At 44.8% G+C, this 15,151-nt stretch overlaps 1 protein-coding gene across 1 annotated transcript in view; it reads right to left on the bottom strand.

The window, feature by feature from the left end:
* Positions 1-388: 388 nt before the first annotated feature.
* Clybl (citramalyl-CoA lyase) overlaps positions 389-15,151 on the bottom strand; it is a 203,667-nt gene continuing 188,904 nt past the window's right edge. The window contains exons 3-4 of the mRNA XM_059273169.1: positions 1,054-1,242; positions 389-748 (exon numbers count right to left, since the gene is read on the bottom strand). Of these exons, the coding sequence (XP_059129152.1) occupies positions 701-748; positions 1,054-1,242 (237 nt within the window). The 3' untranslated portion in view covers positions 389-700. The remainder of the gene's footprint in view (positions 749-1,053; positions 1,243-15,151) is intronic.

Below are 15,151 nucleotides of genomic sequence, written 5' to 3' on the forward strand. Positions count from 1 at the left end.
GTATTTTATTCAAGGGACTTGCAGAATAATAGTAACTCCCTATTCAATCCCCCTCCCCAAATCTCACAATTAAAACAATCATAGCATAATTGGGCCCATTTCAAAGTTTTCTTAAGTAATTTGACATGCCAACCACTTTACATTTCAGGCTTTTATTGGCTGAAAAGTCTGTCATGAAATGCAAACACACCTGACAGCAATTTAAAAAGGGCGCACCAGAGAGCTGCTCAGGAAACAATGTCTGAGCTAATTAAAACCACGAGTTAAAAGCTTCCTGTCTCTTCCTCCAGTTGCCCTCAGGAGTGACCTTTTCCTTTTCTGCTTCGGCTCTTTGCTTCATATGCAGCTAGAGTTCCTCACTGTGTGTGATGGCTCCAGGAGAGCCTCAGCCACAACCATCTACGTCATGGCTCTTCAGTACAAGCCCTGGCTTCCCAGTGGCAGGGTGGATGCTCAGGCAAGTTAGTGTCCAGGGACTGATGTGTGAGGACTACTGAGGCAGCCGCTCTGACCACAAATCCAATCAGAAAGCAAAAGCAGTTTCCAAAGGAGAGCTCTTCTGGGAAACATGTTGGGGAAAGCTAGATTCTTAGGGAAGGAAATGATTGTATCACTCGCTTTTTACAATTCCTTCTTCTCTCCTTCTTTCTTGAGTCAGGATCTCATGTAGCCCAGGCTGGCCTCAAATGTGCTATGTACTTCAGGATGATCTTGAACTTCTGATCTTCCTGTCTCTATCTCCTGAGTGCTGGGGTTAAATGCATTTGTCACCACACCCAATATTACGTGATGCTGGGGTATCAAACCAGGGCCTTGTGCATGCCAGGCAAGCACTCTACCAACTGAGCTACAACCAGCCCCATTTTCTCCTCTTCTCTTCCTGTCTCTCTCTTTTCTCAAGGTATTGACTGAATCCAGCACCTGACACATGACAAGCAACAGCTATTGGATGAGCTACGTGTGTGCATTTCTAAACCAATGCCATCCACACCCTCTCCTGGTGACTGACTCCTCAGCCTGCCTTCAGCTGCAGAGCAAAGCACTGTTACTTACCCACTGGATTTCTTCAGGACCTTCCACCTTTGGTAGCATCATACTAGAGGGAAGAACTCGGGCCTGCAGAATTGTCTCTAAGTCAGCTTCAGCCAGACCACTAGACACCGAGTTGATTCTCACACACTTTTCTGTCGGGCCCAGGTCAAAGTCTTCAAGAGTTCTTACTATTCTCAACCGAGCTTCATCCTGTAAATATTGAGAAAACGTGTCTCCTAAATTTATTCTTAACGTTAAGTGATGGACACTGATGAACACTGCGATTAGAATAATGTATTTTCTGCCCATAAAATGATATTGGAAATGAATCACCCAAACTCATAGGGGATTGAACCAATGATTTCTACACATCATTCAAGACTGCTGGAACACAATGGGGATTATACCGTCGTGGATTCTGGTTGGTGTACCTCTGAATAGCAGAGTAATTTGTTCATTAGTGTGCTTTCCAGTTGAGGAGGTAATGCCCTGATTGGGCATTAACTGTGTGCTAAACATGGCTCCAAGTCTTTCCCCACATTTCTTCATTTAATAAGTCTTAGAAACTAGATGCCATTGGAATTGTGGCAATGTCACCTGTCGGCATGGTCACATTAGGGGAAAGGCAAGTATTTGCTCTTCTGCTCCCTGGGTATCACTCTTTTTTTTAAAAAAAAGAAATCATCTTTTTATTTTATTTTTTGTGCCTGAATCTTGACATTCAATTAAGAAGGGGTTCACAGAAATCTGACATTCAGTACTTCATGAGAAGCTCCCCTAATTCAGATGGAAACAGTAATATCACCAAGAAATCCCTTCATGGAGTGCTTGACAAATAGACTGTTTTCTTTGATTTGACAGTCTTTGCTGCAGTTATAAAAAGCTGAAAGTCACATTTGAATATTCCCAAGAAAAGCTATATGAGACCAAATATGTTATGTATTAGCTTTGAGTTGGAGGTGAAGACTGTGGGATGGGTGGGTGAAGAGTAAACACTAAAGGGTGGGGGTGGTGTTGAGAGAAAGGAAGCTCTTAGGGCCATTATTTACTGCCAATTCTATTTCAAAAATAAAGTCCTCCATCTTGCCAACAGCCCTCAACAAATTCTCACTGTCAGAAGGAACACTTATCAAAGGTAGTTTCATTTGGGAAGAATTTTTATTACACTAATAAAACTTTAAAGCATCTAACTACTGATGAATGCATTAAAAAAAATCTTGGACCTGGAAGTATGGCTCAGTGGTTAAGAGCACTCACTACTCTTGCAGAGGACCCAGATTTAGTTCCCAGCATCCACATGGTGGCTCACAACTGTCTGGAACTCCAGTTCCAGGAGAGTGACACTTTCTGCTGGCCTCCACAGGCACTAGTCACAAACATGGTGCACATATATACAACATTCAAGCACATAAAATAAAATTATATAAATCTTTGAAAAAAAACTGACAATATTCATCCATTTGAACAGCAACACATATCTGAGAAAAAAGCTCCCCAAAGCATAGATAACAATGAATTATTTGCTGTAAGTAGTAAGCACGCTTTCAGCCCTAGCACTCAGGAGACAGAGGCAAGCAGATCACTGAGTTCAAGATCAGCTTGGTGCACATAGCAAGTTCCATGCTAGCAGAGTTACATGGTAAGAGCCTATTTAAAACAAACAAAATGATCAGATTATTTAAGCCAATATGAAGTCTAAACCCAGTCAAAGAGACAACCCAAGACAGCTGATTTAAACCAGACATAAGTAAGAATGGAAATCAGGAAGGCTTCCAGTTGGGGCCTGAATTAAACAGTGTGATGAAAGACTAGCTTAGAGTTATTAGGACACATGGAAACAGCACTCAGAATCAGTTTAGGATGTCTCTGTGTAAACTTGATTTACAGAGTGTTTGCTGTGAATAACTAGGCTGAATTTAGGTAAAAACAAGAGAAAGCACATGAGATGATGCAGTCAATAATGACTTCAGTCCACACGATGTCATTATTTAACTTTTTAGATTTGTCTTTAATTATGTATGTGTGTGTTGTAGGAAGTATGTATACACAAGTGCAGGTGCCCAAAGAGGTCAGAGGTATCAGACTCCCCTGAAGGTGGTTGTGAGCCACACTTAATGAAGGTATGGGGAATCAAAATCAAGCCCTCTACAAGAGAAGTATGAGCTCTTAACCCTAAGCCACCTCTCCAGCACCCACTTCTACCCAAATTGGTTATTTCACAATGCAGATTCTACTTAGCCACATGCTATGCACTGTTGCTGCAGAAACTAAGGAGAATGTCCTGATGACCAAGCATAGGAGTTAGCCCAACAGCAGGATTTGAAGGAGGGGTTCCTCTGCTTTTAGTAGTGACTGTTTTCAGATCCACAGCCTCAGAGAACCTAAAAAACCAGGTCATGCTGCATGCACACAGCCTGGACAGTTACAAAGTCTGGATAGTCTGGGTTTGCCAACATTCCAACTTTTGGATTCTCACCCTATAGCAAGGCAGCCTTGCAGAGGGTCCACTGAAACACTGACTGGGAAAATACAAGGTAATTCTCTAGACTGTCCAGGGAAAAAATTATTGTGCAGTCAAGCTGAGTGTGGTGGTGCACTCAGGAGGCTGAGGGAGGAGGATATCAAGTTTTAGGCCAGCCTGGTCTACATTGCAAGACCCTGTCTTTAAAAAGAAAAGACTGAACCAACATGTCTACTGAACATGTGTGCTCGATGATGCAGAATCCCTGGCAACTCCTTAAATTGCTTCTCTGGTGTCAAACAGAACCGGACCCTTAAGCTGTTTGGTTATTTCCTTTGGATTTGAAGAGAACTGTTTGTTCAGCGCTCGTGTTCCAAACATGTTTGTGATTTCCATCTGAAGTCAGATTGCCATGGTTTCCGCACATTCCGGCTGACTTAGTAAAACTCAATCCTTGTGAAATTGGCTGCAAATGAAGCACCTAATTCCAGTTTCTAGGCATAATCTGATTAGTCCTTTTCGTGTTATAATAATGAGCAGTGAGTGCTCAGCATTTTCTTCTTTTCCTTTTTGTTTTTTTGGCTCAGAATGAACACAGAGCTTTTTCCTGGCATCACAGTGTACCTTTCCAAGGAGAGAGGATGGTGTCTGAGGTATATTGCCACACAACACCCTTATTAACAGGCTGCTGATTGCTACAATTTACATCAATGAAGAGCGGATCCCTCTGGTACGTATCCCAAAATATCCAACAACCTTACTGAATTTACACCAACCAACAAGTGTGTGGATTTTTTTTTTTTTTTTTGTTATTTTAATGGTGAAATATGTCACTGTGCTAGTAAATACACCCAAGCCATCTGTTGGGTTGCAAGGAAGGCAGCTTCTAAGAACAATTAGTGGTGTGTATTCTGTTAGTCCTGTCCACTCAGTTGTGAGGAGAGACACTCTGCACTGTGCTCGTTCGGCTTCTCCCTACCATCTCTCTCATCCTCATCACCCCCTTCCCTTCTGACTTCTTCTTTTTCTCCGGCCCTACTCCTCCCTCCATCCCCATCTTTAGGTGGGATAATAAGAGGTCCGCAGGCGCCTGACATACTCTCTCAGTGGGGTGTTTAGAGTAACTTTCAGAAATTTTGAAAGGAACATGCTTTGCGGGGGAAGAATGTTATGGGGGAAAGTTGGTCTCATTGAGGCTGAGGAGGGACCGCACTGCAAATAGAACAGCCTTGTTGATAGGTCCTCATGGCGGGATGAACGTGGCCCTCTCAGATCTGACAAGCTTGAAAGCTGAATGATAGAATCAAGGCCTTTCATGAAAAGTCTCCTTAGATCTTAGAAGTGTTCGCTTACTGCCATTGAGTGTTCTGTACCATGTCTGATTGCAGATTTCACATGGGTTTCAGACAAGTTGGGATGGACCAGAATCTTCCAAAGCCCTTGTTCTGAAAGCGGCCTTCCCAAAGCTCCTGCAACGGTCGATATTCCGTGCCACAGGCTATTTGGTGCAGTGGACCAGAGGCTAATAAAACTGTCCTTATGCATAAGCCACAGTACTATGTGACTGTGTCTGGGCCAGGAACCAAGGCGTGCTATGATTTCAGAGCCTGGATTCCTGTCACCTGGGGAGGAGACACGCTCCGGTGACGTAAGAAAGCAGATAAATCAACCATCCCCAAGACCCGCGGCCTCCAAAATTAAGGGAGAAAATCCGTGCAGTTGGTTCAGTTGGCACCCATTAAAGCTAATAACTAATCATTCTCGCAAGTTTCTAGCTCAGAACGATGAGATCTGTAAAGAAAACAACATCCGTCCACTTTTACACTCCAGTGGAAGGGGTGGTCCCTCGCGGCGGGGCGGCACAGTCTCGCCATCTGGAGAATAAATCGAGTGTGAAGTACAGTATAGTTTGGGACCAAGCTCCGTGGCGGCCGCTCAGCAGTCAGTTCATTAGCCCCAAACTTCCAGGGATTAGAGGGGCATCAATTCTACTGTCGGATAGGATAAGACAGACAGGGCACGGGATTCAAGAAGCATCGAGACATCCAGGAGCCCCCTCGGGTTTATTTATAGAATCACACATTTATTATAAACACACTCAAATAAGTGCCTTAAATAACCACATCATCAGTTTCCTAACATCTGAATGAACACCTTCCCTCTGTGCCCCACCCCAAACCGTGAAGTAAAAGTATACCTTTTACCAGGACAGGGGAAAGCTCGCCTCCACCAGACGCTGAGATCTGGTAATTAAGAAACAGAAAGGGCCTTCTAGACTCAGGGTAGGTGTGCAGCATTTGTAATTAAAAACATACATAAAATTAATATTTTCATTCCATAAAGATAAATGTCATGTTTTATGTTCCAAAGCACTAGTAAATTCTACCTTTTATAGATTGGTCCATCTTAACCCACTTCCATTTCATCTCACTTGTAAAGTGAGGTCACAGGTGTGGACTCTTCCAAGTTTTGAGCATAAGGCCTTGATATCAGCATCTTCATATTGAAATTGTCAATGTCAAAAAAAAAAAAAAAACCCAAAAAAGTTTGTGTGAACTGTTCCACCTAAAGAGCTCCTTTTTCATCTGTTTTTTAAACATCTGTAATAAAAAGCAGAAACGCCTGTGACAAAACAGGTCGTCATAAGGAGACCATGCTGCATTTCTTTATTAGTGTTCAGAATTTATCATTACAGGGGTCACTAAGAGGGATGTAGTAACCAAATCGAAAAACATGTTCCCCAATTCCTGCAAACTGGCAGTGTGTTTTATTAGGCAAGAGACGGTGTTGGCATTTAATAAGGCATTAATTGTACAAAATAATGAGTTTTGTTCTGACTTTTCAAATATGCACAGGACTTGCTTTGATCCTATGAATTTCTAGCTCATTGGTTTTTGTTGTTGTGTGGAAAAGAAATCTTGGTTTGTCTTCTGAAAGGAAAAAAAGAAAGGAAGAAAGGAAAGAAGGAACAGAGGAAAAAAACCCTCGTATTGATGACATTCGGTATTTTAACTAACTCAAAATTTCATGCCTTGATTCATCCTACAGCCTTCTACATGTCATCCCTATTTACTCTGAAACCATAGATTTTGATACAGGAGAATTTTTAATATGTTAATCATGAAAGGTACATTAAAACAAGGGCTTATGGCAAAAAAAAAATTACAAACCATCTTTCATTTTAAGGACTGAGAAGGCTCAGGAAGCTTACAGCATGTAATTGAAATTTGTCATCTCAGAGATTTAATTGACTCCACAACAGACAAATACAATACATAAACCACAACGATGACATTCAAAACTCTACGAGAAGAGTTTATTTTATGGTCTCCAAGCAATTAAAAACATTTCTAGCAGAGCCAGCAAGAGATGCTCTGCAGGCAAAGGCCCTGCTGCTGAGCTTGAGGATGTGAGCCTGATCCCCCAACCACACGGTGGAAATGAACTAGCTCCTGAAGGTTGGCCTTCGACCATCACATAGCCAGGTAGCTCCAGCATGTACTGCTCCCCAAATATTTTCAATGTGAATGACACAGGCCTTTACATGTGTATCACATAAAGGATGTATATAGATTTCACCTAAAAAACAGAAAACAAACTATAAACAAATGTCCATCTCTAGTCAATGATAAGCATGCAGTAGGGCTGAGGGAAGGGTGAGTGGGGCTGTCTGCAACTTACATTGAAATAAATTTCAAAAGATGAGTTGATGACAGACAAGAGAACAGACCGATACAGATGAGGGCAGGCAGAATAACGTGTTAGTGGGAAAATACAGCCAGGAATACTTGACATTCATTGTATAATCTTCCAAATTTTCTGATGTTCAGAATTCTGGTAATAAAATTAAGGAGAAAAAAATCCTGAAAAGATTTCTAAAATGTTCATATTTGGAGGAGCTGGCCAATGACTGTTAAAAACAAACAACAAACAAAAACTCTCACAATTCTTCTTAACATTTGTGTATATTTGAGTATTCCCACAATAAAAAGTTTCACTTTGTTATTTGTAGGACACAATTTGTAGACAATTTCTGAGTTTTTGGTGGGTTCATTTTTTGTTTGCTTGTTTTTGGTGTTGTTGTTTGGTTTGTGTTTTCTTTTTGAAGATTTATTTAATGTGTACTACATAAGTGTCTGGTGCTCTCAGAGGCCAGAGGCAGCACTGAATCCCCTGCAATTGGAGCGCAGGTGATCATGGTCCACCATGTGGGTGCTGGGAACCAAATCCAGGTCCTCTGCAAGAGCAACAAGTGTCCCTAACCACTGAGCTGTGGTTCCAGTCCCTTGGTAATACTTTAATAAGACAAAATTCACACAACATGTAACCCCCCACCCCCCACCCCTTTCCACAGAGCCCAAGAGGGGCAAGGGAAGCTGAGAAAGGGCTTGGAGCCTCTGAAAACCAAGAATTTCAATAGCAGCAGCAGCAGAAGGAACACCCCCCGCCCCCAGGAAGGACCCCAAATGGACAGATGGGATGGCTTCAAGAATACAGGCATTTGCCACGTACAAGCCTGATTATCTTAAGTTCAATTCCTAGAGTCCACAGGGGAAGAAGAAAACTGACTCCTGAAAGCTGTGCTCTAACTTCCATGTGGGTGCTGTGGCTGGCACACACACACACACACATACACACACACACACACACACACACACACCAAGTAGATGGCCCATATATATGAAGGAAGTCAGGGGAGGAGAGCCCTGCTTAATGCCAGGCGGCTGGACAGAAAGTCTTCCAGAGCAGTGTCTTGGCCATGAGAGAATTAGGGATACTCCACTGGAAAGAAGGCTCAAGAGCTGACAGGATCTGAATTCACGGGTGGACCCTAAGGTCCCTCTAGACCAGGTGCCCTGTGCCCAGGACTGCATTTGGGGAGGATCTGTCCTTGGTCAGGGCCCTGCTCAGTTCCATCCACATTGAATCATCTTCCTTTGGGAAGGCCTCTAGGCCTAGAGTGACTCACTCCCGCTTACCTTCTGTTTTGGGGACTCCAGTCCAGCCCACTGACACAGCCACCTTCCTGAGCACACCTGCTAATTGGTCTCTCTCTACCCTGCCCTTGGAGGACTGAGAAGGTGTCTCTCTTCCCCAGCTGGTACAAAGTACAGCTGGGTCCAAGCTGCCCTCTCCCTCGCTTGGTATTTATATTTCACGACTTCTCTGGGTTAGAGGAGGTAATTAACTGTTTTGGTTTAAAAGCCCTCCTGCTGAGTCACAGTCTGTGTGGGAGCATCAAAGTAAACAAGCAAAGTGGAACAGTGTCATCAAAGGAGTCCACACCTACCTTTCTTCACTATGAGAAGGAGAACACACCGTTTGCGCGGATGCCGCAGATCACCGTTCAGGGCAGGATCCCAGTGCTTTCGTTCTTTTTAATGGTAAATCAAGAGTGATCGGTTCATAATTTAATGAGGCAGGCTTACCAAGGGTCCAAACATGCTGGAGATAACAGGCGCATCACCTGTGCCCTGCCTCAGCCGTTGTAAGTGATGCTGGCGACATATTCTGGCAGGTGACCTCCTCTAGCTGCACTGTGGGGGAAGGATGAAAAGTTTCCTCTTCATGTGAACATCAAGAACCAGTCATCTGGGCTGGGCACCTGGCTCATTTGGTGGAGTATTTGCCTAGCATGCGTGAGGACCTGGATTTGATTCCAACCCTCACAAACTGGGTATGGTGGGGCTCACGGGTAATCCCAGCTGTCAGGAGGCAGACAGGGAAGATCAGAAGTTCAAGGTCATCCTCAGCTACGCAGCAAGTTTCTTGCCAACTTGAGTTACATGAGGTTCTGTTTTTTGTTTCTTTTAGGGTTTCTCTGTGTAGCCCTGGCTGTCCTAGAACTCATTCTGTAGACCAAGCTGGATTCGAACTCACAGAGATCCACCTGCCTCTGCCTGCTGAGTGCTGGAATTAAAGATGTGCACCACCACCACCCAGTTGGAGGCCAGCCTGGTTTACAGATCAAGTTCCAGGGCAGCCAGGTCCTCACAGAAAAATAAACCAACCAACTAAATTTTAAAAATCTATTTTTTATGATTGTGTGTATGTGCATGACAAGGAGGCACACATGTCATAGCATGCACACGGGAGTCATTTTTCCCCTCCCACCTTGAAGAAGTTCTGGGGTTGAACTGAGGTCACCAGGTTCCTGCAAGTGCCTTTACCTACTAAGCCATTTTGCCATCCCAAGAACAAATTTTTTATTAAAGTCTAGCTTACTTCTACGTAGGGAGACATGATTCTCTACCCATCACCAAGGCTTGGAGGCATGTTGGGCCGCATCTCTCCCAGGAACAAACAGTGACACTGAGGTCAGAAATTCCTGTCTCTATGCCAGCTACTTCAGCAATACCTAAGGTGTTGACACAAAGGATCTGGAGTCCATCAGTAGTAGGAAGTTATAGCAACACACTGGAAGAAGGAAAAACGCCCTGCAGCATGGCACAAGCGACCTCGCCAAGAAGCAAACCAGGCAGAGCCTCATTTTGGTGATTTGTTCTCACTCCCTCTCTTCCCACATCAGAATACCAAGCAAAGATGAGTCACATCTATTAGTGCATTCACTTGTCTTCCTGGCAGCCAGGAAGTAGAAAACTTGGTGATGCAATAATGTGTGCATCAGCAGAAACAAACTATTTCCAGCAGTGCATCCAACTGGACCGTGGCTCTCCTGAACTACCTTTCACACAGGCAAGGCCTTAAAGCTAAGAGAAATTAATACAAACAAACCCTTCCAGACAAGAGATTGTCTCAGACAGGGTCTCATGTATCCAGACTGGTCTCAAACTTCCTACGTAATGGGGAGTGATTTTCAATTCCTCACCTCTGGCTTCCACCTCCCAAGTGCTGGGCTAGCACAGGCTCAGTACTTTCTGCACATTAGACAAGCACTCACTCAATTAACTGTGCTACATCCCTAGGTTGGGGCCTTTTTTTTTTTTTTTTTTTTTCTTTTTTGAGGCATGGTCTTGCTGGAGAGCCTTGGATGGCCTGGAATTCACTATGTAGACCAGACTCGAGACTGTGGTGATCCTTTGTCACGCACGGCCTCTGGAAAACTGGGATTGCAAGCATATGCCGCTACATCTTGCTTACACTGTTCCTTGTACGTGGCAAATTTATAGGCATTTAAAGGTTTTTACATTATTTAATAAACATACTTGTCTGTGTGTGAGCAAGTGTGTGCGCCGTGGCACACACATGAGGGTCAGGGGTCAACCTGAGGGATGTGGTACTCTACATCATACAGATTCTGAGGTCAAACACAGATCATCAGGCTTGACAGCAATCCAACTTATCTGCTGAGCTATCTCACTAACCCAAATATTTTAAAGGGTTACACTTTTCCAGAACAAATAGATAGGTATTTTAAAGAGTTGTACTTTTCCATCTCATTCATAGTTCTTTTAAGTCAACAATGAAAAAGATGAAAAAAATAAAAGCTAGGTGATGGTGATGGCCTGCAAATCCTTTTGTTTGTTTGTGTTTTTGAGACAGGGTTTCTCTGTAGCCCTGGATGTCCCAGAACTCCTCTGTTGACCAGGCTGGCCTCAAACTCAGAGATCTGCCTGCCTCTGCCTCTGGGATTAAAGATGTGTGCAACTACACCCCGCTTTTTTTTTTTTTTTTTTTAAAGACAAGTATTTCCAGGCTGGTCTCCCAACTCACCATGTGGGGTTATAGAGCAAAGGATGACTCCTGATCCTCCACCTACCTCCACTTCTGGAGCACTGCGAGAGCTTGTCCTGTTTTAGGCAACGCTGGGGCATGCAGGGTACCAACTGGACTACATCCCCAGCTCTCCAAAAATAATTTATTTTTAAAAATTTTACATTTTTCTATTTTGTTGTATATGGGAGTTGAGGAGATCGAGTGTGCCACAGCCTACGTGTGAAGGAGGACAACTTTCAGGAGCTGGTTCTCTCCTGTGGTTCCAGGGATCCAACTCAGGTCATCAGGCTTGGTGGTAAGCACCTGTGCCCACTGAACCATCTCTGCTTCATTATTTTTTCCTAAAGAAGGGGAAGGCTTCGATAACTGCGGTCTGGTCACCACAGAGGGCTGTCCTCTGGGGCCACCCACACAGGCAGTGGCTTCACTTCCCAGCCTGCCAATGAGTGCTGTAGAGTAAGCGGCAAGAACCTGTCACTGAGTGCACCAACCTCCACGATCTTGTGCACAAGATCGTCTCTAATTAACACACACACACACACACACACACACACATACACACACACACACACACCCTCCCCCGTGAACGCTGACAAAACAATGGCGGGCTGGCAGCACAGTTGTTTTTCCCATGTTTTTCCCGGCCAGCCCTTCTCATCCGCTTCTCGCTTCTCAGCAGCTTTACTACTCCCTCACCGGTGCCGGCCAGCCAGGCGAACTGCGCGACCACTTGGGTTTTCTTTCCTCTTTCTGCGCCCAGTAAATTTTCATAAAGCGTTTAATGTGAGAACGAGTAGGTTAATTTCCCGAGTGGCGAACTCAGAGCCCGGCACCACTGCCATGATTTGGCTTCTGAGGCCAGGACCTCGGCCCCAGCAGCCAGAAACCTTGCCAGATCTTTCTCTCAACAGCCCCAGGTGCAATTTAGCAGAACAGATTGTGTGGACGCTGGATGGCCTGTGTCACAAGAAAATGGTGTCCTTTCTTCCTGTGAGATGAAGATGGAAGCCTCTTGGGCGGGCACTTCAGCCAGCAGAGGCCTCTGGACACGTAGGATAGGGAAGTCGTCCCATCTGGCCATACACCCCTGGCCTCAAAAACAAAGTTCTAACAACATCAGAGCTCCCCTCCAGCCCCTGCCACATCACATCATTGTTTTCTCTAACTGTAAGTAGGGCAGGAAATCCAAAGATTTACATTAATATGCAAAAGATGGAATAACCATAAGGAAAATTGTAAACTCTTTGAGTCTGACTCTGCATGGAACCCTGATGGGGAGTGACCTGTGAAGCGGACAGTAACTCTGCTGTGATATTTAGGTGTTGGCTCACCCAGCAATGGCCAGGCTGTTGGAGGAAGATGCTGTGGAGAGAAGTCAGGGTTCACAGCTAGACGTGTAAAGCTCAGAGATGAGAACAGCCTGTTCCCTGAAGGGAGTGAGATTAGTGAGTCTTAGAAAAGACCAGGCTAGAAGCCCAAAGTCCCCAGTTACAATGACTCTGCCCTTGGTGATAAACAGGTAATAACTAGAACAATGCTTTTTAACTTATGATGGAGTTCAATCCTTAGACAAGTTAAAAGGTCAGATATTTGGGCGGCTAAGGCAAGAAGAGTGTCATGAGTTCAAAGCCAGTCTGAGTTATAAAGAGAGACAATACATAAGTAGTCATAATTTAAAAAGTGCATATCCTAGCTCCAACCCACAGACCCTCCCATTCTAGGAGCATGTGGAGAGCATGGCACACTGTGGAGAGCTGACTACCTCTCATAGGGTCATGGCGCTGTCTAGAAGCTGCTCTTAATGTCTTCATAACAGTCCTGGAGAAGAGTCAGTGCAGATTTGATTACCCACAGCCACCTCAAAAACAGAGAGGCTCTAGGAACTGAACTCAGGCCATCAGGCTTGGTGGCCGCTGCCTCTACTCACTGAGCCTTTTGAAAGTACAACCCGTTATGTTGGGGTACACAGGAGAGAGGGCCACAAGGTCGCTGGCTCACATCTCGGCAGGTCAGAGCGCAGAGAACGGGGAAGGCCAACATTCAACTGGCCTCATCTTTTTAAAATTCCGTCTGGGACCCCAGCCCACGGGATGCCATCACCCATACTCGAGGTGGGTCTTCCCTCTTTAGCTAAATCTCTCTGGAAATGCCCTTGATAATGCACCTAGAGACGTGTCTCCTAGGGAATGCCAAAAGTTGACAATGGTTATTAACATCACAGCAGGAAAGGCATGGTGGCTGGAGTAGGAAGGCGTGGAGGCTGGTGTGGAGGACTGACAGCTGGAGTAGGAAGTGTGGAGGACTGACGGCTGGAGTAGAGATGTGTGGAGGCTGGTGTGGAGGACTGATAGCTGGAGTAGGAAGTGTGGAGGACTGACGGCTGGAGTAGGAAGTGTGGAGGCTGGTGTGGAGGACTGATGGCTGGAAGAACTTGTAGCAGGAATGGGCTTCTTATTGAACAGGAAGCAGTGACAAGACTTGAGGTACAGGAACAGTTTAAAACCTTACACCTGTCAGCCAGGCATCACGTACTAAAGATGCTATGATCTCTCTAAACAGTGCTCCCAGCGGGAGACCATCAGCCTGCACGGACATTTCACACCCAAATCGTAACAACCCCTTTATCAGGAGGATTTAACTGTTTCCTGGTTTTTGCTATCGATCTGTTTATTTACTTCATTCAAGAGCTTTCCTGAATACACTCTGTACTAGACTCTGTTTTAGGTAATGGAGAGAACAGCTCCCTACCTACATGGAACTTCCCTGTAGTCAGGACAACAGCTAATCAACAAGAAAGTCAAACTAAGAACAACTTTGGTGGAAAGTGACGGAGTAGAACAAATTCCATGATGGGACTGAGGGCGTGGAGGGACCGAGGGTGCGAAGGGACAGAGAGCACAGAGGCAAGATGGCAAACAGCTCCTTAGAAGGTATGTCATTTGGATTGACACCTGAACAATTATAAATGAAGCCATAACAAATATCTTAAATCATAGAGCATAGAGCACATGTGCAGACAGCTGCTGAGGACATATCCTAGTGGTACAAACACTGGGTCCAGTTAACTGCTCACTCCAGCCCCAAAGGAATGGACACGAACCTCCAACTTTCACAACATTCCCTAATCCAGCAAAGGAGCCTGCAAGTCTTGTCTCAAGTCACCACTGTGCCTGCAGACTGCCCGCACAAGCAACTGGATGATCTCTTCACCTCACTGTGCCTCTGTTTCTTCATTTCAAGGAGATGTTAGGGGTCAGGGATGTAGGTCAACTGGTAGAGTGTCTGCTGACATGAACAAAGCTCTGAGTTCCATCTTCATCACCACACAAAACTAGGCATGGTAGTTTCGTGTCAACATGACACAAGCTAGAGTCATCATAGAAGGGGAAGCCTCCGTTGAGAAAATGCCTCCACAAGATTGGGCTGCAGGCAAGCCTGTGGGGCATTTTATTAACTAGTGATTGATGGGGGAGGGCCCAGACCATTGTGGATGGTGCCATCCCTGGGCTGGTGGTCCTGGGTTCTATAAGAAAGAAATCAGGCTGAACAAGCTAAGAGGAGCAAACCAGTGAGCAGCACCCCTCTACAACCTCTGCATCAGCTCCTGCCTCCAGGTTCCCATCCAGTTTGAGTTCCTGTCCTGACTTCCTTCCATGATGAACTGTGATATGGAAGTATGAGCCAAATAAATTCTTTCTTCCCCAAGATGCTTTGGCTAAGGTGTTTCATCACAGCAATAGAAACCCTAAGACAGGGGTGTATGCCTGTAATCCCAGCACTCTGGAAGTGGAGACAGGAGGATCAGAGAAGTTCAAGGTCATCTCAGCTATATAGTAAGTTTGAGATTCCGTCTCAAAAAGGGAGGGGGGGGGTAACAACAGCGTCTGATGCAGGTAATGGTAAAGTTTGATATAAGAACTTAATATTTGTTATATATGTATACACACCACACACACACACACACACACACACACACACACA

Source organism: Peromyscus eremicus, chromosome 9, assembly GCF_949786415.1.
Source record: "Peromyscus eremicus chromosome 9, PerEre_H2_v1, whole genome shotgun sequence".
Lineage (NCBI taxonomy): Eukaryota > Metazoa > Chordata > Mammalia > Rodentia > Cricetidae > Peromyscus > Peromyscus eremicus.